Below are 24556 nucleotides of genomic sequence, written 5' to 3'. Positions count from 1 at the left end.
GCATTTTTTAAATTATTTTATTTCATCATTAATTTCTTATAAACTTCAGCCAATCATGATTCTCATTTTTTATATTTTTTTTACCTTTTAAAAGAGTTTTTTTCTTCATTTATTATAAATTTGTTCATAAGTGGAATGACGTCATTTTTTTGTATTATTTTCTTGAGTTTTTTTTTCTTTATAATGTGTATGAGAATACATCGCTTTTAATGAAGAATTTATCGTTTTTACTTTACTTAAAAACTTTTACTATTTTTTCATTCTTTTTTTTTTCTTCTCAATGGCATTTTACATTTTCACTTTTATCTTGGGGGGAAAATGGGATTTTCTTCTTATTTCAATCTCTAAAATTAAACTGAATAAAAATAATAATTAAAGTTGTGATTGTAAAATGCTCATTTTTCTTTATTAAATTTAATTTTTCTTTCTCTTTTTTTTTGGATCTCTAAAATCTCTTGAAAACGCTGAAAAAATCTATTCCGTCATTTTTTCCTCCAATTTGAAATTTTTCTCATTTATTTATTTATTTTTTTTTATAAAAAGAACCAAAAAACTTCAATCATTCGACTTGAAATGCTTTATCCAATATTTTTTTTCTCATAATCCTTTATTTTTTCATTTACTTTTATTTATATATTTTTTCTTTATTTATAAAGATTCTTCATATAATTATAATATATTTATATAGTTATAATAGTACACAAATTTATATTATTATTTTCCTTATTTCTTTTATCTTTTTCTTCATCATTTTTAATAATAATTAGTTCACGACTTGAATATTCCTTTTCATTATACAATTTTTTTACCATCAATTTCTTGTGTTTTTTTTTTACTATATTATCTTCGCTCCTCAACGTCTGCGCTTTTGAGAAGGAAACATCCGCAATTTTTGTCCTGTTTACCACTCTCCGGGATTTTCTTTAAGTTTTTCCTTTGAAATTTCTGGTCCTCCTTTTCGTGGGAATTTCTCATTAAGGACAAAAATTGCTGATGACCTTCTTTCGTCCGAATAGCTACAATAAGTTTTTTTTGTGTTGAAAAGTAATAAATATTTTTTTTTCTTTCATTACTTTCACCTTCAATGGTATGATTTTTATGGGTTTTTTTCTTTGCTTTATGAATATAAAAAAGATTTTTCATTTTTATTATATCTTTAATTTTTTTGACACACATTTATCATTTAATATTAATATGTATTATGTTTTTTTTCATCTTTTTTTTTATTAATGTTTTGTTAATTTTTCGCATCTAATTTTTCTTCATATTTTTCTTTCTTCCATTAATTTGTCCCACCTTCGTCGCTTGGCTGAAAGGTCATGGACTTCCAATTAAAAAATGACCTTTCAGGGAAGGGAGGAAGTTTGGTTTACATTTTCTTTTGCATCGTCCTTTCAATTCTGCCCCAAATACGAAGAAGTTTTCTCGTGTCAGAATAATTTCTTTTTCTCATTCTATTTTTTGGTTTTGAAGATTTTTTTTTTCATTTAATTTTCTTTCTCTAAAAATTACTCCACCATACGGTTTGTTTTTCTTCCGCTCTTTATGACAAAAATAAGCAGAAAAAGGGAATCCTGTGGATTTCCTTAAAAATTAGGATTTATTTTTATCAATTTCACTATTTAATGACTTTTTTTTCTTTTTAATGATTTTATTTTTTTTTTTTTCAAAGGTGTTCACTCGTGTCTACATGGGCTTTTTTTTTAAGAAAACAATCGGGACACGTGAAATTTTGTAGAAGAAGATCAATTAAAATTAAGAAATCGCCAAAAAGACTTTCAATATTTCTACAAGGATTAGCTGGAAAAGAAGCTGACAAAGATTTATCGAAAAATACATAAAATGACGTCACTGTTGTGTTTCTTCCAGAACGTTTTGATTAGAATTTTTCATGTTTCATGTCTTTGAAGAGAAAAACATTGAAGAAACATTAAAGTCCGCAAGGAAACCTACAGATGAATCATCAGTGTAAATGCTTCTTACATTGAAAGAGGTAAAACCACAAGAATGACGTCATTATTTGTATTTTCTGGGTAAATCTTTGCTGCTATTTCCCAGCTAATTGGAAGTCTTTTTTGTGAATTCCTAATCTTCTTTGAAACTCTACAAGAATATGTGTGTTCCGATTGTTTAATTTGTGGCCTTCCCCCCATATAGAAACGTATAAACACCTTTGCTACATACAAAAAAAAAACTCCCCAAAAAATGTGAAAATATTCCAAAGAGAAGGTGGATTTACTTTGTGCTATAGGTTTATTTTTTTCTCTTTTAAATTCATTCTCTTTGTATTTTGTTTTTACGACTACACACTGGAATATTTTTTTCTTTTTCATTTAAGTTTTCTTCTTCCTTACCCTTTATTCTATTTAATTTTATAATATTTTTTTTTACTGATAAATGCGAGAAAGTTTTTTTTTTCACGAGCAATATTTTCCATTTGCGTATTTTCTTTTTATATTAATTTTCTATGATTAAGACTATTTTTGTTTTTTTTTCTTTTAATATTCAAATTGGAAATTGATGTTCCTTTTTTTTGAATAAACATTTATATTATTTTATTTTGAAATATCTTTTTTACAAGATACCTTTCGGCTGGCGCGGCTATTCTGTCGTTTTTGTTTTTTTTTCTTTCAGAATATTCTATCGCTATTTTTGCTTATTTTATTTATTTACTATTTCTTTAAGAGATATTCTTTTTTTGTTAGTTTAAATGGACCACTTATGAAATATTTAATGCAGATTCTTCACTTTTTTTTTCAAATATTATTTTTTTCTTTTTTGTAATCTTCATTTATCTATACACCGCAATAGAAAAGAGGGGAAGAAGAAGGGTGGAACTTTTTGAAAGTTTTCATGTTTTTTTTTAGTTTATTAAGTATTAAATCTTTAAATATAATCACAATTTTTGAGGTTTTTTTCTTTTTTGAATTTCAAGAAAATTTCATTGTGAAAGTGATTTTTATGCTTTCCCAATTTTTTCATCTAAAATTGCATCCTCTCAAGCAATTTCTTTTAAAAATCTTTTAAAGAAAAATTCTGCGTGAAATCTCACAAATATAATTTTTTTATGTTTTTAGCAAACTCTTCAACACTCGCTCTCGCTCTCTTTCTCTCATGATAATAACTTAAAAAATTATCTACGCAATATTTCTAGAAATCACATTAATTAACAATATGCATCTAATATTCCTTTCGTCAATTGGTATCAATTTTTTTGCATCTCTAGATGTTTTGTTTTTCATAAATTAATTTTTTCTTCTTCTTTAATTTCCCTTTGAGGATTCTCTAAATGGTTTCCCATTTTTTTTTCTTCTTGACTCCTCTCTGTGACATTTTCATTTCAATTCGCAATTCCTTTACAAATAAAACCTCTTTTATTTGTTTTTTTTAGTTAAGCTTCAAAGATGAAAAATGTTTATTTTGTAACGTTTTTTTCTTCTTTCTCATGAAAATTTCATGAAGAAATAAAATGCAAAGTATGAAAAGTTTTGCTTAACACACTGACGACGGGTAAAATACTTCCCAAAGGTTTTTTACGCGACATGTAACAATTAGTCACTGGCGTCCAGAAATGTTACCCGGTGGGACCATAGTGTGCTTATGTTCTTCGCACGTTATCAGAAAATATTTATTTGAGAGAATACTCACTTAAGTGAAACACAAATATTCTTTTATTAATATAAAATAATCAAAAACAAAACAATAAAAAAAAGAATAATATTCAAATTAAAATACAATTTAAATTTCAAAAATCTTTCTTTAAGATTTCACTAACTGTTGTATGTTGAACATCAAATTCAAGCTCACAGAACAGTCAGAGGAATAGTTTAAATGGTATGATATTGGTGAAGAGAATTTTTTGCACATATTTGGCATTTTTTTCTCATTCCAACATAACCGCACTTTTATATTTACGTGGGAAAAAGTCAGATTTATGGGATAATTTCAATGAAAATCTCTCAGACGAGTTTCCTTTATTCTATTAAACATTATGTAGCATTTTTTTTACCACAAAAATTAAATTGAGGTTATGTAAGAGGAAAATTTTCTTTTCGCAAAATATATAACCTAACTCACCTAAAGTTTTAAGCGATGAAGATTTTCCGCTACAAAACACTTAAAATTAAATTTAAATGTAAATTTTTAGCTAGAAGTTAATCAGTAGCATAAAGGCAAACTTCCGGAAGCTTTTCTATATTCTATAATTCTCACTATTTTTCGGGCACGAGAAAAAAATTTGGTTATGTTGAAGCGAGAAAATATGCTAGATATGTCAAAAAAGATGCTTCGCCATCCGTTCTGAACCATTTTGAAAATTTTCTAGCTATTATATCACTTTATATTAAATAAAAATAAATGATAACGTCAACAAGCAGGTTGACCTTTTTATTCTAAAAATTCTGAAAACTTCATAATTCATGTATTTAGCTAATATCTACTCTGTGATAGAGTAATTTTAAAAAATCTAGAATATTCTAAATAATCTGCTATTTCTTGTTTTTTTTTTTAAGTTTTGAAAATTTTATTTCCCCTGACATGATATTTTTCATATTTTTTCCTTCATAGTATAATAATATCCAGAATGTTCTATTGTTCTATTCGTTCTATTGTAAATATCAAGATTGATAGAATATTCTAGATAATTCCATTTTCTTGTCACAACTAATTTGAAATCTTTTAAATGCTGATTCTAAATCATTTCAGAAATTTAATAAATAATAAATTTATTAATCATATATGAACACCTTACGAGTCAGCAATCAAAATTGGCTGAAAAAATGTTGGAGAAGTTTTCCTACCGGGTAAATGTCAAACGCAAAAAGAGTGGCAAATTGTTACAGCGTACAGAATTGAGAACTGTCAGTGGACGCCGATGTGCGTCAAGCCGTCCTGGATGTGTTAAACTTGCACATTAATTTTTTTTTGCTTTAGTTTAATGTTTATAAAAACTCTGCTTCATCACTCCTCCGTATCACCTTCTTCACAATTTTGACGAAATATTCTTTCATTTTGTTTTTAGAAAATTAAATTCAATTGAACAGATTGAGGAAAAAAAATAAGAGCAAAAGTGTGTTAAAACATTAAAGTTTGTGGTAAGATTATTAAGAAATTGGGTCGTATTTTGCAACCATGAAATCCCTGAAATTTCAGAATAAATTCTTGAATTTTCAAAGATTTCGTGCCCGCAGAATAGGACCCAAATTTATTTTATCGTAATTTAGGTGTCGATTCTACTAAAAATCTTTTCTATTTCCTCCTTGGGATTTGATAATGTTATCGATGTTATCAGATCTTTGGTATTCTGGGAAAAATACTTTGAATACTTCAACGTTTTTTGGTCATATCGTAAAAGAACAAATACTCTCAAATATTTCTAAGATTGAAAATCTTTTTCTTTTGATTTTCTTTTACAATACGACAATAGAACAATTCTGAAACATTGGGCCTTATTCAGCGACCAAGAAACCTTTGAAATCCTTGAATTTTGTTCTGAAATTTCAAGATTTCAAGCGAATTTCTAGGGTTTCTTGGTCGCTGAATAAGGCTCATTAATTGTTAAAATCATTCAAAAATTTTCTTGCTGCAAGAAAGGAAAAGAAAAAGATTTTTAACAGAATCGACGCCTAATACGAATTTCTTGGAAAAATATAAAAAAAAAAGTTTTCTTCCGATTTTTCTGGGATTTTTATGGGCGAAATCAGTATCACAACAGACACAATATGAATTAGAAAATCATTAGACTTTCCTAAATATTTCTTATCAGCAAAATTTTAACACCTTCTCAGTCAATGCAAGACTTGTAGAGATTTTCAAGGTAGAACACTTGAATCGAATATTTTGATGAATTTTCTCGTTGGAACAAGTAATACATCATCCACATTTAAGCCTCTGGTACAGCTAATTTTGTTTTATATTTTGCATCGCTAGTTTGCTATTTTTCCTCAAGATTTCGACATTTGGCTTCACGAAATTTGGAGAAATGTTCTTGCAAAAAAACAAGAAAATCAGCAACGGCAGATTTTTGCATTTTTTCCAATTTCTTAAATGCTATTCCGAAGCAAATTAGAGCTGTTCAAACAGCTCTAAACGCTAAATTAGGATTTTTTCAAATTTCAAAATTTAACACACTTTTACTCATTGAATTAAACACTTAAAGTTCGTTAAAAAAATCTTTAGAAACAAAAACTTTCCCCGAATTATTTTTCTTTTTTTTTTTTTAACTTTAGATTAACTGCAAAGAATACTATCCCTTCATACCCTTTCACCACCGACGCATTCTTAATTCTTTCCGCATTTTTATATGTTTTAAAGCAATTTAAAAGATTTCTTTTGTTCCTCTTTCCTTTGTCGTCTTTTTTTTTACTTCCTCTTCTATGTGAAACTGTGTGGGTTTTTTTTATGGTTTTTTTGTGCGCTTTTAATTCTCCATGTATTTTATGTTCAATTAAAAATATTTTTTTTCTATATTTTTGTGTTTTCTTTTACCTTCTATTTTATATAGTTATTTTTTTTTCTTAATGACACAGTGATATTTTTTTTGGTTTCTCAAACAGTGGGCATTTTTCTCAAAGATTTATTTTTCTTACAACCAATTTTGCAAAATTGTGAAAGAGAAAACAGAGTTTCTTATCGCAAAAGTTTACTTAAGCAAGTATTAGGTATAATATATTTTTCTTCTTTTTTTTCTCTTTAAATATAGGAAATGCATTTATTTCTTCCCTATTTTTTTCTCTCTCTCTCTCATTGACATTCTCACTCCAAATCTTTTCATAATTCCATCTTTGATTTGTTTTTTTTTTAATAAATTTTCACACGCACGCACTAAAAATGACTAAATAGAAATTATTACACATACATCTTTCACTGAAGTTATCAAGTGAAAATAAACAACATTTAAACAAATAATAAAAAAGAATTTTCATTAAAAAACAATTTTCACAAATAGCTACAAGAAATATTAATTTATCCATTACTACCTTATAGACACATTGATGAAAAATAACTCTTCCGTTTTTTTTTTATTTTTGCTATTCTGAAGAGAAAAAATATTTTTTTTTCTTCTTTTCAATTTTTTCCCTTCAACTTTGATCACTTTCGCGTGCTTTTTTGGATCCTTTTTATCCCTTTTCAATGATTTATTCTTTTTGTGTGTTTTTTTGTTGTTGTAAAAGTGGCACATTTTGATGATTCATCAGAAAAAATGTAGTAAGAAAAAACAAAAATAAGAAAAACAAGAATAAATAAAAAAAATAAACAAAATATTTACAGTCTATTAAACATAATCTGTTATAATTTTTTTTCTCTTTTCCATTAAATTACAAAAATGTTTTACAGTACAAATCTCTACAATTCTTTTATTAATTTTCTTTTATTTCGCATTTCTCTTCTTTAAATTTTTGTGTTTTCTGTATTTATTTCTTTTTCCATTTTTTTGTATATTTCTATGTTCGTGATAAAATAGAAATTTTAATTTTATGTAGTTCCATCGGATATTTATGTATAATAGGTATTACTATGTAGTTTTAGGGAAAAGGAGAATTAAATACAAAAAATAATCTGTCTGAGAATGGATTTGTGCTGAATTTCCTCATTTCTTCACCTTCTAAAATATGCGAAGTTTTCCTTCACTACCACCTATCTTTATTTATTTTTTTTCCTTTTATAAAGATTCTCTGGTTTCTGTTTCCCCGCACAAGTTGACTTGCAATTAATGACTTGTTTCATTTCTTTTTTTTTTAATATTGATTTATCTAATTATTGGGCTAAAGGTTTCTTTTTTTCTTCTCTTGCAAATGTGATCCACTTTTTTCTTCTTCTTCTTTTCAACTTGCCCAATTTTCTTTCTTTTTGCATGTTCTAATTTTTAAATTAAAAAAAATCTCCGCGTTTTTTTTTAAATCATGTTCCTATATTTTTTTTGCATATAAACTCCACAGAAACACGCATCACAATTCGATGTTCGAATTTGGCGTCTTACATTTTTTTTCTTCATCTTCGTCTACACCAAATTGTATTCCTTGAGATTTGACTGCAAGATTGTATCCTTCACAGCAGCAAATACAAATCTTATATTCTCAGTATCTGGAAGGGAGAAAATATACAAAGAAAAATTACTAAACAAATGATTCCAAAATATCTCTTAAATAAGTTTAAAAAAAAATTAAACATTTTAATAAAAACATTTTCATGCACTTAAATTTCTTTATTTGATAAATTTATAATTCTTCCGGTTTTTTCGCAGCGTTTAATACATTTTAGAACAAAAAAAATTAAGCTAAATTAAATTCTTTCAATGCTGATTGCATTATTGTATCTTTCACGGCACAAAATACCAATTTTATATTTTCCGTATCTGACACAATTAAATCCATGCATTTGCATTTGATTGCAAAGAAATAAAAAGAAAAAGAAAAAACAGAAGAAAGAAAAGAAAATAAATATTAGTAAATTACATCAAGAAATCAATTAGATATTTTGAAATTAATTTAATACATTATCATTTCGCAGAAAGCAAGATACGGAAGGAGGGCTAAATGTTAATGTAAAAAGCCAGAAGTGAAGCTTTTGTGAAAAATAGTTAAATAATAAAGTAACAAATATAAGAATTTTTTTTTACTTCTAATTTACCAAATTCTACAAGAATTAAGAAAATAAATTTTTCCCATGGGATGAAACTCATTTTGTGGAATTGGATTTTATAAAATTTAATTCTTTTCTTGAATCTTTTGAATTCTTGAAGACAGAGGCAATTAGAACGTTTCCGAACGCCCTAAAATATTATATTATTCCTTCATAAAATTAAGTGTAAAAAATCCTTCTTTTTCCATTGATAAAAATTGTTTTCATGCGCTAAATTTTCATGGAAAACTAATACCATTTTAACACTTGGAGGACAAAACTGGTGGTCGTTGCCATTTGAACTTTTTTTTTTCTAAAACGTCACAGAATCTAATCTAATTTATTGTGATAAATTCTACATATTTATGTAAGGAAATTCAATTGCTTCAGATTCTTTAAAAGAATATTTAAAAAAAAATCCTTTTTGAGATAAAATTAAGGTTAAAATTTGAGGTTAGGGGGTTTAGTCCTCTGGGCAGGCCCTGTACACGGTCTACTTTTTTGTGAAGTTGAAGAGCAAAAATGGCTCACTCTTTGTATGGGAATTTTTCGACTTCGGTAAATTTTTTTTAATTTTTTGACATTTAGAATTCTGATCGCACGCTGAGAATCTATCATTATAAGTATATATATAGAATCTATCATTTTGTAGGTTATTAGTTGTAGAATTTAATGGTACAAACGGATTTGAGATTGATGCTGTCATTAAAAAAGCGCAGTCCAACTTCATTTCGTACCAAAAAATTCCATACAAAAATTGAGTCGCGTACATGGCCTGCCTGTGGGTGTCAAGAGGAGTCTCTTAAGAGTAATTCTTTTAAATAGAAAACATTTTTCCTTAACTGATTTAGCGGTTAACGACTTTTAGCAGTTTTTTTTTTAAAATAATCAACGTATGACATTTCGAAGGATTTTTCCTTCTTCATCAGGTATATAAGTGGTACAATGAGTGCGAAAACTTTGTAAAAAATTACAATAATAAAATCAATCACAGAGCCGATCAACGAGTAACCTTTGAATAGCATTTTTTGTTGATTTTATAGATTTGTTTACTTTCGAGAACTTCTTAAAGACATATTAGCATCTATTAAACAACACAGATTTTTTTTGAAGTGGCTGAGAACGCCTATTGCAACAACAAGCAATTTTGATTGTTTAAATTATCCCTAAAGGATCCAAGTAAAAAAAACTCCAGCTTGTACCTCAAAATGAGTTCAATCCACTAATTTTTATTAATTTGTTTTTTTTTTCATTTTCTTACCTGTAGCGCAAGTAAAATGCGAATAAATAATTTTCTCCGAATCCGGATTAAGATCTACAAACATACGCAAAATGAATTCTCTGGCAGCTATTGCATCTCTCTGGGGTCCTGAAATTACAACAAATGCAAAGAAAAAAAACCACGGATGAAGATCAAAGAGCTATTAATGAATTTTCTAGGTCATGAATGATTCTTTTTTCTTTTAATTCTACCACTACTAATTAAATTTTAGCAACTCTAGCATAAAATATGTTGTATGTTGAATGAGTTTGAGTACCTATACGTATTTTACTCTTTATATAGTACGTCTAGCAATTAGAATACAACAAACACACATTCTGGCTGTTTTTGGTGTAACAAAATTTGGTTTTATCATAAAATTTCAGCACTGCGCGCGAAGCATCAAAAAGGGATGGGGCAATTTTATGATTTTGATAATAGAATACACCTGTGGCACATGTAAAATGTGAATAGCACATTCGTTCTGGATCTGGATTGCACACCAGGTATTGCTTTAAAACAAATTCCCTTGCAGCCTTGTCATCCTGCTTTGGACCTTTTGTGTGCGATGTTTATTTATTTGTTTGTTGTAAAGAGTATAAAAACAAAATATTTATGACTGAGATTTGAGTTTTTTTTTTCATTCACTAAAAAAATATCATTTCAAATGCATATTTCTATGCATTTTTTTTTATCTTGCGCATGTATTGCGAATTAATTTGATTAAAAAAGTGAAATAAAATTACATTTCGCCTTCGTTCAAAATTATATTCATATATGTAGTGTAGGTAGGTATGTAGGTATAGATATACATGTTGTTTGGGATTTAAATTGCTTTGAGATTAAATTAACTTACCATCATATTCTGGAAAATAATCTACCAGATGCGAATACATGATTTTCTCCTCTAGTAAATCCTTCTTATTCAAGAAGAGAATTACCGACGAGTGCTGGAACCACGGATAAGTTATAATTGTTTTGAATAAAGCTTTTGATTCCTCCATTCGATTCTGGAATAAAAAAAAACAAATAATTCAATTATTCTCACTATTTAATTTTTTAATAAATTATCCCTTTTTTTACCTCATTTTCCGATTCAAAAAGAATTTGATCATATTCAGAAAGTGCCACTAAAAAGATGATTGAGGTGACATTCTCGAAACAATGAATCCACTTTCTTCTTTCTGATCTCTGTCCACCAACATCTACCATCCTGTTTGCATAATTTTTTGTTGTTGTTGTTGCATTCAATAAAGTGAGGGGGAAAGTAGAGAGAGATAGAAAAAAAATACAAAATTAATCAAAGAAATTCATCATCATCAATCCACATGATGAGTGCATTATGTTTTTGTGAGAAAGTGCAAAATGAATTTGCAGAAAGCGCATTTTTATTCATTTATCTACAATTAATACCTTATTCAAAAATAATAAAAAAAATCATCATGCTAGAAGCCTCACAACATACACAAAACTTACATACAAAACATAATTTTATTTAACAACAATTTATGCCAAAATTAGATAGATAAGTATAAAAGAATGTATTTTTCATGCAGGAAAAAATGGGAAAGGAAAACAAAAGCCAAGAGTAAGCCGAAATATTGAGTTAGAATTAACAGAAAGTCTAATTCTTAACAATTTGTTGGATATTAAAGATTTTATGAAAATTTTGTTAAACAATTTAATTGAAATAAATTGAGATTTTTCACTTTGTCTCAAATTACCAGCATTCTAGAGAATTTTTAAATTATTAGCTTCAATATTTGCATCTTCTACTGTATGTTTATATATTATTTTTTTTAAACTTTCGTACGACGTTAGAAGTAGGTTATCGACCCCAGAGTTATATTTTAAATTTTCTTAACGTTCGATACTTTGATTTCTTTTTTAACTTTTGACGTTTCTAATCTTTGTTCTCTAACTTTTGACGTTTCTAAACTTTGACATTTCTTTTCCAACTTTTGACGTTTCTTTTCTTTTATTTGATGGCTCATTAACGTATTATGACTAAAAATTCTCTTTCAAAATTCATTCATTGAATTTTATGGATAAAAAGATTTCTTTTGACGCCTAAAGAAAACCCTGAACTGCATCGACTTAAAGGGTGCTCACTCAGATATGTATAGGGACACCACTGCCACTTGTTAACCCTCAATCAAAGAAATTGCAATGCAACATCTCAAATTGTCAGTTTTCCATTCAAGAACTTCAAACATTTCTTCCTACTTTCCATTCATTTCTATCCATATTGCAAAAAGATCAAGGTAAGAGATTGAAAATGGCAAGAAAAATCCATCTTCCTGTCTATTTTCCATACAATATTATCATGTTATCCCCACCGGATGGGCTATCAAACGAATATATTCTTCTTCAAAACATGTGCATTGGATTCCTTCTACTCGAATGCTCATCAATATGTACAACTCTATTTTCTCACACAACCACCCCTCGCCCAAAGTCTTTTCTTTCCCCCGTTTTTCTCTACATCTTGTCATTCCTCCTCAATCAGCCCCAAATCCACACACACATAAAGGTAAGAAACGTCGTGTACTCCAATGTGGAGCATTTGTATATTTTTTCGCGTGACACGATATAATTATTAAATCAAAATAATATAAAAATGTGAGGAGAAGAGGAGAAAAAGAGGACAAGGTGTAATCAAAATTAACTATTTCAGTGATTTTTGTGTGTTCTTCCAATATTTGACAAATGTTTTAGTATGGAGAACCTCTTCCTTATTTAGAAATAAAGACTAATTCTTCACATTCAACCCTCATATATGTATGTACCTTCTGCCACATACTAACATCATAAGAAGAAAAAAATCTCCAAAGTGGCATGAGAATGAAATTAAAATAAAAGAAGTATTTTTAGATTGTTGTTGATGCAACATATGTATTTATACAGCATGTAGGTACACATCGTGGTCTTTATGTTGTAAAAAAAACATAGCCCCCAAAAAGGTGGAGATGGAAAAATTCTACACGTTTGAGGGTCATTTACCTATAAAGGATTTTTCTTCCTCCTCTATACTTCCTTTTACTTTTCTTCTCTCCGTTTCTTTTACTATTCTCGCTATGAATTTTTTTTTCTCCTTACTCATTTTGAATCTATCATGTTCTTTATTATTTCTGCTTTTCCAAATAAAAATCAATATAGCAATTTTCTCATTAGGACTTTTATAGAGTTCGTCTACAAACAGCTCTAAAACATTATAGTATACAGTGATGTACAAAAAAATGTTAGCAAATATTTTCCTTTTAAGAAAAACTCCGGAAAAATTGTTTTTTGACCTCACTGAGATCTTAAATCTGAACGTTCGGAAATTCTTTGGAATTTAAACAATCAAGACAGTTCCTTCCGTTCGTTTGATCTTAAGATGGTCTAATCAACTCTTAAACTAGGCGTCTACAAATTCAAAATTCTTACAATCTAATTAAGAAAATAATATAGAAATGATTGGAATGGAACAACTATTTTGTACGCATCTGTAATATTTTATCTACATGATTTATGAAGTATCTTGTAATTGCTGTTACGATGTATAAATAAACCAATCTTTTCAACTAAATAATTTCCCATTTTTCATCAAATTTCAATTTAATTTTACTATGAAAATAAAAGCAATTAAAATGATGTTTTATATTTCTAGCAGGACTCTTTTAGCTGGCACTTCATTCAGCTGCCCTTCCTCATCAAATGACAAATTTTAGTTTTAATTTCTTGCCCACCAGGAGTATTAATGCAACGATTTCTTTTATTTAAATGGATAATACTAAAATATTTTTCATTTAGTATTAATTTTGTAGTAATAATACCTAAATATAATGCTATCCAAGTCAAATGGATACTCTAGGATTCCAGTAGTTGGAGCTCGGGCACGCAAAATGTCCTGTTCCGTTGGTAGAAAGTCTGGACTTTCAATTCTTGCCAAATCACTCAAATAACTAATAGAAAAGAATAAGGTAATACAAACAAACAAAAATAAATAAAAAACAAAGAAATTTAATTATAAAAATCTAAAGGAATTTTTTTCTTTAAGAAATTCAATACTAATACGGATAACTCTTCAAATTCCTTTAATCATTTTGTTCCCCATTGCACTTTCAACTCAACCCTTGAGTGCATTTCCTCCTCATGTTTCTCTCTGTTCTTTCTCTTTATACTTTTCACAAATTCCTATCTCCTCCCATATTCAATTTCACCCGCAAGGTGACAAAAAAAATCACCATATAGAAAAGAATCCATTTGTTGTGTCAGCTATTGCAAGAATAAAAAAAACTTGGCACAAATTGCAAATTGCAGCGCACCAAAAGACTCCTCTTTTTCACCTTTTTTTTCACAACTCTAGAGGGAATATTTTACATGTCTTTCATCATGTTTTGAGAGTATCAAACGAGACTCTTTTTTGTCATTTAAGAACGATAAATTATATATATTTTGAATGAGAGAAATAAGAACACATGCATATAGAGAAAAACATATATTTCTATGCTGAAATGCTGTAAAAAATTATCCGCATTAAAAAGATTCATTTCCTGTGTTTTTTTTTTCAAAAGAATAATCATGATTGTAAGAATTAAATTTTATAAAAAAAATTACATTTAATTGGGGAAAAAATTAAAAAAAATTGTGGTTTGACTTTTTATCATAAAAATTCGAGTCTTGTCATCATTAATTTTCTGTTGAAACGAGGAAATAATTTACCGCAAAATGCAGAAAAATGTTGGGAATGCCAAGAGAGTAGGTATGCTCTAAACCACAGTCATGGTCATGAAAATGTTTTAAAAGTTTTGTTAAAAAAAGGTTTTACTGAATGTTATTTAAATCAAGATCATTTAGAATCGAATGAAAATATTGAATTTTATTCTAAAATCTTTCAAAACAATCATTGAAGATTAAGATTTATTAAATTTATTGATTTTATTAAGAAAATTCAATCTTTTTTACAAAGGATTTTTTTACAGCATTTAACCTACATTTTCTTCCATCTCGCCATACAGAGTAGGTGCTTAAATTAATTACTAACACACATTCACTAATTTAGGGAATAATTATTAAGAAAACTTAAAGAAGTTTTATACCCTTTTTCCTTACTATGAGAAAACATATAAAGAAAATAATATATTATCTACGGATGCAATAAAATTGACACATAATCATTCCTTTTTTGCTTTTTTTTTAGTTTCATATATGGCTTTCGTGCACCAAAACAGAGATTTTTTTTTTAATTTACAAAAGAATATAGAAAAAAAATAGATGCCTGAGTGTGAAGATAAAGTGTTAGAAAAGATTTAAGTAAAAAAAAAAACAAATCCATTCTTGACAAAAAAAATTTGCCAGTTAAGAAAACACAAGAAGAAAGCAAGAGGCACATTTTTATTTTGATTTTTTTTTAAAAGAGAAAAAGAAGAAAATTCAATCAGACTGTACCTAAACCTGATTTCCTCTAAATCAAACGGATACTCAATAATCCCAGTCGTTGGAACTCGAACCCGTAGAATATCTTGTTCAGTTGGTAGATAATTTGGTGCAGCCACACGATCAATTTCCATTAAGTAGCTAAGATTTATAATTAATAAATTATAATAATTCATACAATATGTTAGAGATTTCTTCTTTTTTTTTTGGTTTCTTTAATCTACCCCCGCATATCCTGACTCAAAAATAAACTTCTCCTTTTAGGTTTTTTTTTATTTAAAATCTCTTTTCTTCCTAAATATGTTTTTATTTAAAAAAAATCTGTAAATAAGTAAGAAAGTAGAAGTGGAAAAAATGGTCTTGTACTTACTATTTGGCGGAATCTGTCAATTGATACTCTCGCCTTCTATCGTAGCATTCTTGGATTCCAGCATCTGACCACAAATCCTTAATGCCTTGAACGTAAGGTGGCTCAAAGGTTGTGACTGTCTCAAAGTCCACACTCCTAATCAATTCCGCATTATCCTTAAAATTTTTAGAGAGAGAAAAAAAAAGAAAATTAAATATTTTCATTAAAAAAATTGAAACTTCTATTACCAAAGGTATGATGAATATACGATACACATCATCATTTAATTAATTAAATTAACTCACCTGATTGTGTGGTAAACTGTATTGAATCTTCAAGAGGTCCATGGCTCTTATCATTGATTGCATTGCCATGAATATATTTTGATAGACAAGTTTGATGAAGCCCCGCTTATCCTCATCTGAGTAACCACTTCCGTGGATAATTCTCATCTGTTTAATGAATGTCGATTTTCCCGACTCACCAGTCCCTGAAAATTAGCAAAAAAAAATCATAAAAATCATTGAGAAAAATCTCAATTAAATGACAAAAAAAAGAATAAAATAATTTCCGCTGTTAAAAACAACATTGTTTGACAATTTGCATCATTTTCCTTCATTTGATTTCATTTTATTTGTAAATGAATGGAAGAGAAAATGCAGTGAATGAAATTAGTGGAAGAAAAGATGGATGGGAGGGAGGAAAGTTTGAATTTTCCACACATTCTCTGTCTCTCTCTGCCGTATGCTCTCACCCATAATTGGCGGGGGTGCATTTTCCAATAAATACCCCACAAACATGAATGAATCTCTGTGGTTGACAAAATTCTCCAACTTTGGGTGGGAAAGAGAGAAGATTTTCATGATAAATTGGAAGGTAAAACATTTCTCTTTCCCTTCTTTTTCTTTAAAAAATTTTGCATCCTGTACACGGGGTCAAATGGTTCTCTTTCAAAGTTTTTTTTTTTTGCAAAAGAAGTCGAGGATACACAGCAAAGACAAGAAAAAACAACATCCTGTGGAATAGAGTTCATCTCTGTCTCATAGTCATCCTCAATGAAAAAAAAAGGAACTCAAAGTTATTTTTCACAATGAAAATTCTTCTTCATGAAAAAGGAATCCATCCTAACATCTCGCTCTGTCATTAATTCTGCGCTGAATGAATGAGATGAGAAATTTTTCTGATATACCCGCGAAAATTTTTCATCTCATTCTCTCACTGATCAACATGAATTTATCATTCATCTTGGAATCTCCATGCACATGCGCTTTTCCAGAGGCTGCCTGCCTGCCCGTGTTTCGGTGCTTCATTGTGAAAAGAGAGACAACTAACCGGAAAATCCCGTAAAATGTATATATGTAGGACAGAAGCCATCACAACATCCGTGGATGGGAAAATGCATGAAAACACATCTCTTTACTACATTTTCATCCCAATTGCGGTAGTGGCTGAAAGGGGACAACTACATCATTCATTCCGATGCTGTGCTTTTTCCTCTCACCCACTATACATAATATTTTCCCAAAAAACCACATGCCATTACAGCGCATGTTCTATTCCCTCCCCATATCATACAATAATTTTCCTCTAAACCAGGGAGAGAGATACATACACCAAACACACATGAAATGAAGAGGAAAAAAAAGTTTATTTCTATTCGAGATATGTTGAAAAAAAAAGCAGCACCAAGACGATGGAATAATGTAACATTTGCACAAAACCCTGTGAGATTTTCTCGCACAGAGATTGTATCTTTTTTTCTCTTCTCTTCCTCAACCACCATTCCCATTTATGTAGTAAAAAGGGTGTCCCCTTGTATGGAAAACAAACCCTCCCCCCTTGTGGAGGAAAAACAATTTTCATATGGTAAGAGGGGTCGTCTCTGCAGCACATTTGGGGAAATGAACACTGCTGCTGAAGAAGATGAAGAGAGATGGAGGAGAAGTCAGCAAGTACGGAGAACAAAAAAAAAAGAAGAAAACTTCCCAATGAATCCTGCGGGTGAATGGATGAAAATCGTGAATAAATAAATTAGAGGAGAAAATGGTGAGAAACGTAAATAAACTTTCAGCACAAGCTCCCTTTTTTCCTCTTCACGCATTTATGTATGTAGAGAAAATCACACGAGATAAAGTTCTTTTTTCCCCGCCACTTCTTTTTTTTTTGGAGGTATTTTATATGTGAAAATCATTGCACGAATGGCTTTTTGGTGCTCTGTACCTTTACACACACACGCACGTAGGTACTCATACAGCATACATCTAATCAATTTTGAGAGAATAAAAAAAAAACATTTTTTCAATTTGATTATAATAATGTTTTTCTTTTTATTTTTTAAAGAAAAAAAACTAGGAGAAGTTTCTTTAAATTCTTTTGATTACTTTATATTTTTCTTTTGATTACTTTACCTATATTTATTAATATTAGAGGATGATTGAAAACAAATTGTTGTGTAAAGTTAAGTAGGAAGATATACCTAAAAAAAACAACAATTAAAAAAGCCCAAGATTCTTTATTCTAATGTTGGCAAAACATTGCAAATATTTACCAAAAAAATGCAATAACCACACCCCCATTATAATAGATTGGTTAGGTAGGTACCTAGCTCTGTTTTTTTTTAAAAGCTCTTTTGCTTCAGTTGATTCATCACAATAATTTGTCTTATATCTTTTATCAATGTTTTGACAAAACTTTGGTCTTTTTGAATAATTCAATTGGTAATTCAAAATATTTAACAATTTTATCCAGTGAAGTGGTATTTTGATAAATTTAAATTGTGAAAGCATTTCGCAAAATGTAATTTGACTGAAGAATTCTTTCAGTTTCACTAATATACTTCAGTTCTTTTGACCAAATCAAATTTTGACTGATAAACTTGTGCTATATTGACTATTTCAGTCTGCTTTGGTATCTTTTCATTGGATAACTTCTCTTTTGACTGTTTCATACTTGTTTTTTTTTTAATCAATTATCTTTTATTGTTTTTCCTGTGTCGTATCTTTGACCAAGTAATTTCAACCTTTATGATTGTTGAAATCGTTCCCTCTATCTTTCAATTGAATAGTCCATAATTATTTTGCTAAAGTGACTTTTTTTTTTTGATAATTTTTGCTGTTTTAACCAAAGTTTTTTAAGAGTGTAATTTTCCTTTTAAATACAATAACGCAATAATCAACAAATTGAATAGATTCCTTTGAGTAAATAACTTCTCAATGAACAGAAACTTCATTTTAATTTTCAACAATTTGTAAATTAATTTCAGTCAATAAAATGTAATAATGTTTATTAAAAAAATTAATTAAAATTTCCATAGCTCATTTTCCATTAGCCAATTTTCAGCATGTAATTTTTCTCATGCTGAATTCATGATTTTCTTTTATTAGATTTTAAAAATCAATCAATAATTCGTTCAGTAAATGAATTTGATATAAAATTATTAATTTATCCCCATGACTTTAATAAAATTTTGAATTAAAAAAAATCATCTTTCTTCACCAACAATTAGAAAACATTTTATAAAATAAATAAATAAGTAATGTATAAAAATTAGAATTCTCCTTCATTCCCCAGATAGATTAAAAAAAAACAATTTTATCTTTATTGAATTATTCCATCCCATTTTCTTCTTGAAAAAAAACATCCATTTAACTTCCTAAATTTTCTTAAAATTTCACTGTGAACTTCCAATATATAGAACAAAAAACCATATAGCACAATACGATGCCGGAAAAGGAAGTATCGCAATCAATTTGCCAGCAAAAATTTCTTGCCATTTTTTTCGCGGAGACTTGTGAAATCATTTATCAAAAAATATTGATAAATTCCACACCAAAAAAAGAAACAATATATTTTTCTTTTAACCAGATTAGATGCAACACTTCTGAATCCATTTACACGATAAACAAGAGATTTCTTGGACTGAACATTACTGTTGGATTAATATTTTCTTAATCATCATCATGTTTGTCTTTTGCCCTTTCCCCCAAAATTTCTCTCTCTCTCTCTGTTTCGGTAGCCTCTGGGTCATATTATGTGTTTTGGGTGGAAAATGGGTGAATTTTTGCCACAGAAATTCTGGGAGAGAGAGTGACTATATGGAAAATAATAAATTGATGGGTGAGAAGAAGGGGAGAAAAAAGAGATTATCAAGAGTCAGAGTCACTTGTATGATAATTGAATTGTTTTCCTTCAATTCTCTCCAATTCCCCCGGCATCGGGGAGGCTCATCTTGTCTCCGCGTGTACTTGACTACTTGACTTGTTACACCTTCAACCAACAGTGTGCTGTACTGCCCCATATAATATGCCTGACCACACATGTAAGAGTGCTGATCAATTAGCAACTTCTTGTCCATGAAAGCACCAGCCCTCCCTGTGGTGGGTGCATTTGACTGACACTGCGATGACCACAAAATGCAAAAAAAACATTTATACGTGAATGAGATTTATTTTTATTTGTGGCTTACAGTAAAGTAAAATGCAAAATATTTAGAGAAGAAAAAAAATTTTGTAGGAGGAGAAAAATTGACGAGAAGAGAAAAGTGTGTCTCTCCCTCCTATGTCTCTCAATTGAAAGACGAGATAAGAAATTCAATTGACGGAAAAAAAAGCTTCTTATCTCCCATCCTGGAATCCACAAGCAGAGAGCACTTGTATAATTCCACTTTGGTGCGAGTGAGAAAAGATGATGGAGAATTTTCTGTATGTTGGGTGCTCGGAAGATCATTTAATTCACAGATTGTGTCAAATTGGAAGTAAATTCTATTTGTGTGGGGGAGAGAGAGGTGAGGAGCATGGCGTGTACGTCCAAAACATCATGGTAGAGAGATCACACAATGTTGTGGTATGAAGCATCGTTGTTTACCCCATTTTATAGTATAAGGTATAATCATAAAAATTTAATTTTTGCGCCAGATTGCATTTTATCTCCTAGATGGCGCCATAATAATCTACCCAAGTCCAGCCTTTAAGTCTGTTCCAATAGATTAAAAACTTCTCAGGGAAGAAAAATGTAATATAAAAAAATGAGAAAACATTGATAGAATTCTAAAAATTTTATTTTATTAATCATTCATTTTCTGGTTTGATTACATATAAAAGAAAACACTTGAAATGTGATTAAAATAAACATTTCAATATAATTTTGATAAGTTTCCTTCTAGGAATTTTTGAGAATTTAAGAAAAAAAAAAGTATAGTACACAGTGAGACTCGAACCCAAGATATCTACATAATGAAGATTTACATAAGAGGTAACAAATGGAACCTCTCGGCTATTTATCGGTTTTATTATGAAGAAAAATCATAGAGAAATGTTGTTAACAGATCACAATAATATTCTGAATTGAAATAGTTTTTTTGAGAAGATTCAAAAACAAGAGATTTTATTACTATTATTATTTTAAAAATCCCTGTGATTTGGGAATTTTAATTAAAGAGAAATAAAACTTTTCTCATGTTTGTTTTCAAACTTATAATTAATTAATTTATAGCTGGACTTTTAGGGTAAAAAGAATACAAATAATGAAATTAAACATAAATTGAACTTTTTGATGCGGAATTTCTCATTTGTCAGCAGAATTTGCGCCAAGGAGATTATATAAAAATGTTATTCTTCTATGGAAATATGAGCTTAAAAAAAAAAAAGATGGGGAAGTGCATTACTCACCCAAGAGCAGCAATTTAAGTTCACGTCGGGCATCTCGCTTATCGCGTCGTAGTTGCCTCTCGATCTCCTGATTAATGCGTTTCTGCTCCTTGGCCTCCTCCGAAAGGCAGCACTCCATATTCTCACTTTGTCACACTTCCTGGTCACACAACACCCCCACGCTGCGCCCCGCACCCTGATCTCAGTTGTCACCACCCCTCCTGCCGAAATCCACAAGGGGTTCCAACTGTGTGTGTGTGTACCGTACACCCACTATGTGAATGTTTCGGGGCAAATTGATTCACTTTGGCTCTCTCTATGAGAAAAATCCCACTCACTGTCAGATGATCATGGGATCTTGTGCTCTCCTTCTGACCACTTTTGAGTTTTTTTTTCTTTTTCTTCACACAAATTTTCTTTTTTCTTTTTGCTTCACTAAATCCACTTCACTTTTCCTCTTCTCCTGTACACCGCATCAATACACCCCTGTGTGGGATTCACAATGTGAGTCCTCTGTCGTTCACGTCCTGCCACGCGGATGTACTTTTCAACTCCACAAAACTCCCGTCACGTGTCCCTCCAGGCAGCGAGTCCCTGCAGGAAGAGAAGGGAAAGGAAAAAAGCCCCCGGTGGCATTTATTTTTTTTTCTAGATTGTCTGCGTGAATGAAGATCAGGGGTTGGGGGGTGATGAAAGAAGGCAGGAATAGAGGGGGGCATTCTCAAAAAAAAAAATTAAATTATGAATTTTAAAAAGCCTGGAAAATGACCGTCCACGGAGAAAAGCGAATGGAAAGATGGGCATCAACAGGGAGTGCGCAGACTCGTTACAAGAAATCTTCACTTTTGATGAAATGTCAGACAATTTTGCAGGGACCACTTGGGAGGAATTTTCTTTGCCTTACAGAGCAAAAAAAAGCGAAAATCACAAAAACAGGAGAACTTCCGTAATCGCGCGGTTAGAATGAAATGGGGCCACAATCTGACCACCAAGTGAACCCTTCTGGTCAGCGGGTGGACTTTTTATGTCACCCCTGAGGGGCTTCCTTGTTCACTGGCCGTGTAATTGCATTAAAAATTCACTTGGCCAGAAGGGACGGGGGAGCGGTTGGTCTCCTTGGGCACCTTTAAATGGATTATGTGATACTGAATGCAGTGCTGATTTTTTCGCATTTCCCACCCAGACACCATCCCGGCAGCACATGCCCCCGTGTCCACTGGGAGCGCCCCCGCGATAGCCCGTGTGGTCACGCACAACGGGGTACCCCCCGGCATCCCGTTCGGGCCGCGAGAGTGTGAGGGTGGAAAAATGTCTCTCTCTCAATTTGACTGCGGCTCCCTCACCTCACGTGCCAACTCCGTGAAAAAATGCCCAGGTAGACGTCCAGCAGTGCCCACGGTCCTCTTCCACACAGTGTCGCGGTGCAGCCGGAGCCAGGTGAAGGGGGTGTGCATCTAAAATCCGTACAATCACTGTACAAAACGAATCATTTTGCAAAAATTGAACTTTCTTGACACGGGGCGAGGCCGATTTTTTTTCTCGCACAGAGACACACTTTTCACGGGACTACTTTGCCGCCCCGGGATGAGTTTCATGCACACAGACACTGTATGGCTCACGATGGAGACCCCAGCAGCAATTTACACCCATAAGTTGTCCACTTTTATCACCTTTTCACGAGAAAATATATTTAACAAAAAAGCAGCCGCAATAATATTAATGGCGCTGACTGCACAAATTATTGTACTGTACAACACCTCGCGCGACCCTCGGCGAAAACTCGCGCGAGATTGTCGGCACATTTCTCGGCATTTTATTCTCGCGCGCGAGAATATGCGGAATCTCGCGCCTTGGCGGGTGTGTCATCCGCAGTTTGAAATTCTTTTTCCCATTTTTCTTTTGAGAATTTGCTTTTATTCCCTCATAAATTAGGGGGATTTTCCCAATTTTCCTTGAATCATTTCCTTTGAAGTATCTCAGAATTTCTTATGCAGAAATTGCGGTAAGTTTTCTTGTTTTTATTTCAGTCCAAGAAATGAGAAAGATTTGAAAAAAAAAATCGTTACAAAATAGGAGAGACTTGGGCAAAACTACAATTTTTTTGTTAGAATAAAAATCATTTTGAGTTTTGAGCAAATATACTACAAATAAAATTAAAGAAAAAAATCACTGCCTCTGTAAATCAATTAATTCACCCCGCAAGAGCCTCCTCAAGACACCTGACCATCTTCCAGACCACAATTTAGAGGTTGTCGTGCACGTGGAAGCCCCACAGAGACTGCAGACGCGGGAACTTGTGAAAAAAATGCAATTAATCCAATTTTAGCGCCACTTAATGTCTTTTGCTTTTCTTTTTTTGGGTCAAGGAAAAAGCCTTTTTTTAACTTTTAAAATATTTATTATTCTCTCTATAATTTTTATTTTTTTTTTTAAATATTAATAATGTTATTTATATCGTTCTTTTTATTCCTTCCTCATCTTCTCTATACGTATCAATATATAATTATACACACGAATTTCGCATTTTTTTCTTCTTTCTCTCTAAATTAAATGTGGTACGTTTTTTTGTATATAAAGAAGAAATTCCTACACGACAAATTAAACGCGATTTTTGTGAAGAAATAAAAATTCACAAAATGAAAATTTCCAAAAGAAAATCTGCTATGAATCCTTTTTTTCCGCCAAACTTCTTTTCTGTTCCCATTTTTCCCAAAAAGAGGAGTTTTTTTATGGATTTTTTTGATGTAGTTTTTGTTCTTGTACAATAAAAGCAGCTGCTCAAACAATCCTGATTATTACTTATAAATTTTCTTTTTTTTTATTTAAGAATAATGTAATTTGTTTGTTTTTTTTTTAATTTAAAAATTATAGTAGGAAAGAAAAACTTAACATTACCCATTTCGAGGGATTCTATTTACATGCATTTGTTCGCATTGTCTGCAAATAAAATGTTGATTTTGGCAGCCTGAATTTACATTTTGCTGGTTGTTTCATTTTCCAATTTTATTCGTTTCTCTCAAACGATTCAAACGAGTACAAAAGACTGCCCCAAAATAGACGCTTTTTTTGTTTTATTTTTTTTAGACTTGTACAGCTTCTTGATAAGTCAGCCAATGAAAACGCTTCTCTGGAATTCTTTCAGGCCTTTCAGCCAATCAGAACTCTTCTTTTTGACATAGATGTCTTCTTCTTCTTCATTTACATTTAATCTGGGTATTTTTTAGAGGTAATTCCATAGCTTTCGACGCAATAATAGGGACG

At 30.5% G+C, this 24556-nt stretch overlaps 1 protein-coding gene across 14 annotated transcripts; it reads right to left on the bottom strand.

Annotated features, from left to right (window-relative positions):
- Window position 1: 1 nt before the first annotated feature.
- On the bottom strand, window positions 2–23072 carry LOC129792284 (guanine nucleotide-binding protein G(q) subunit alpha). Of its 14 annotated transcripts, none has more exons than XM_055831182.1 (10): window positions 22639–23048; window positions 21317–21889; window positions 15956–16140; window positions 15672–15826; window positions 15314–15442; window positions 13699–13827; window positions 10964–11093; window positions 10737–10890; window positions 9881–9988; window positions 2–8082 (listed from the first exon to the last, which is right to left on the bottom strand). In XM_055831182.1, exons 2-10 carry the CDS (start codon window positions 21432–21434, stop codon window positions 8000–8002), a joined length of 1191 nt encoding a protein of 396 aa, XP_055687157.1. In that variant the 5' UTR covers window positions 21435–21889; window positions 22639–23048; the 3' UTR covers window positions 2–7999. The 14 variants fall into 14 exon arrangements, with proteins under 14 accessions (XP_055687157.1, XP_055687162.1, XP_055687163.1 ...); XM_055831183.1 differs by lacking the exons at window positions 2–8082; window positions 9881–9988 and adding exons at window positions 8189–8353; window positions 10329–10436; XM_055831187.1 differs by lacking the exon at window positions 13699–13827 and having other exon boundaries at window positions 22639–23072.
- Window positions 23073–24556: the final 1484 nt, after the last annotated feature.

This window comes from Lutzomyia longipalpis, chromosome 3, assembly GCF_024334085.1.
Source record: "Lutzomyia longipalpis isolate SR_M1_2022 chromosome 3, ASM2433408v1".
In the NCBI taxonomy this organism is placed as follows: Eukaryota; Metazoa; Arthropoda; class Insecta; order Diptera; family Psychodidae; genus Lutzomyia; species Lutzomyia longipalpis.
This window is presented reverse-complemented; position numbering and strand designations above follow the sequence as displayed.

Bases quoted from the DNA above. Each gene is read 5' to 3' on its own strand.
- LOC129792284 (XM_055831178.1), bottom strand. From the start codon at position 21,434: ATGGAGTGCTGCCTTTCGGAGGAGGCCAAGGAGCAGAAACGCATTAAT. The intron at 16,141-21,316 runs GTGAGTAATGCA...GCTAATTTTCAG, and splicing joins ACTTAAATTGCTGCTCTTGG to GGACTGGTGAGTCGGGAAAA. The intron at 15,827-15,955 runs GTGAGTTAATTT...AAAAATTTTAAG, and splicing joins ACAGTTTACCACACAATCAG to GATAATGCGGAATTGATTAG.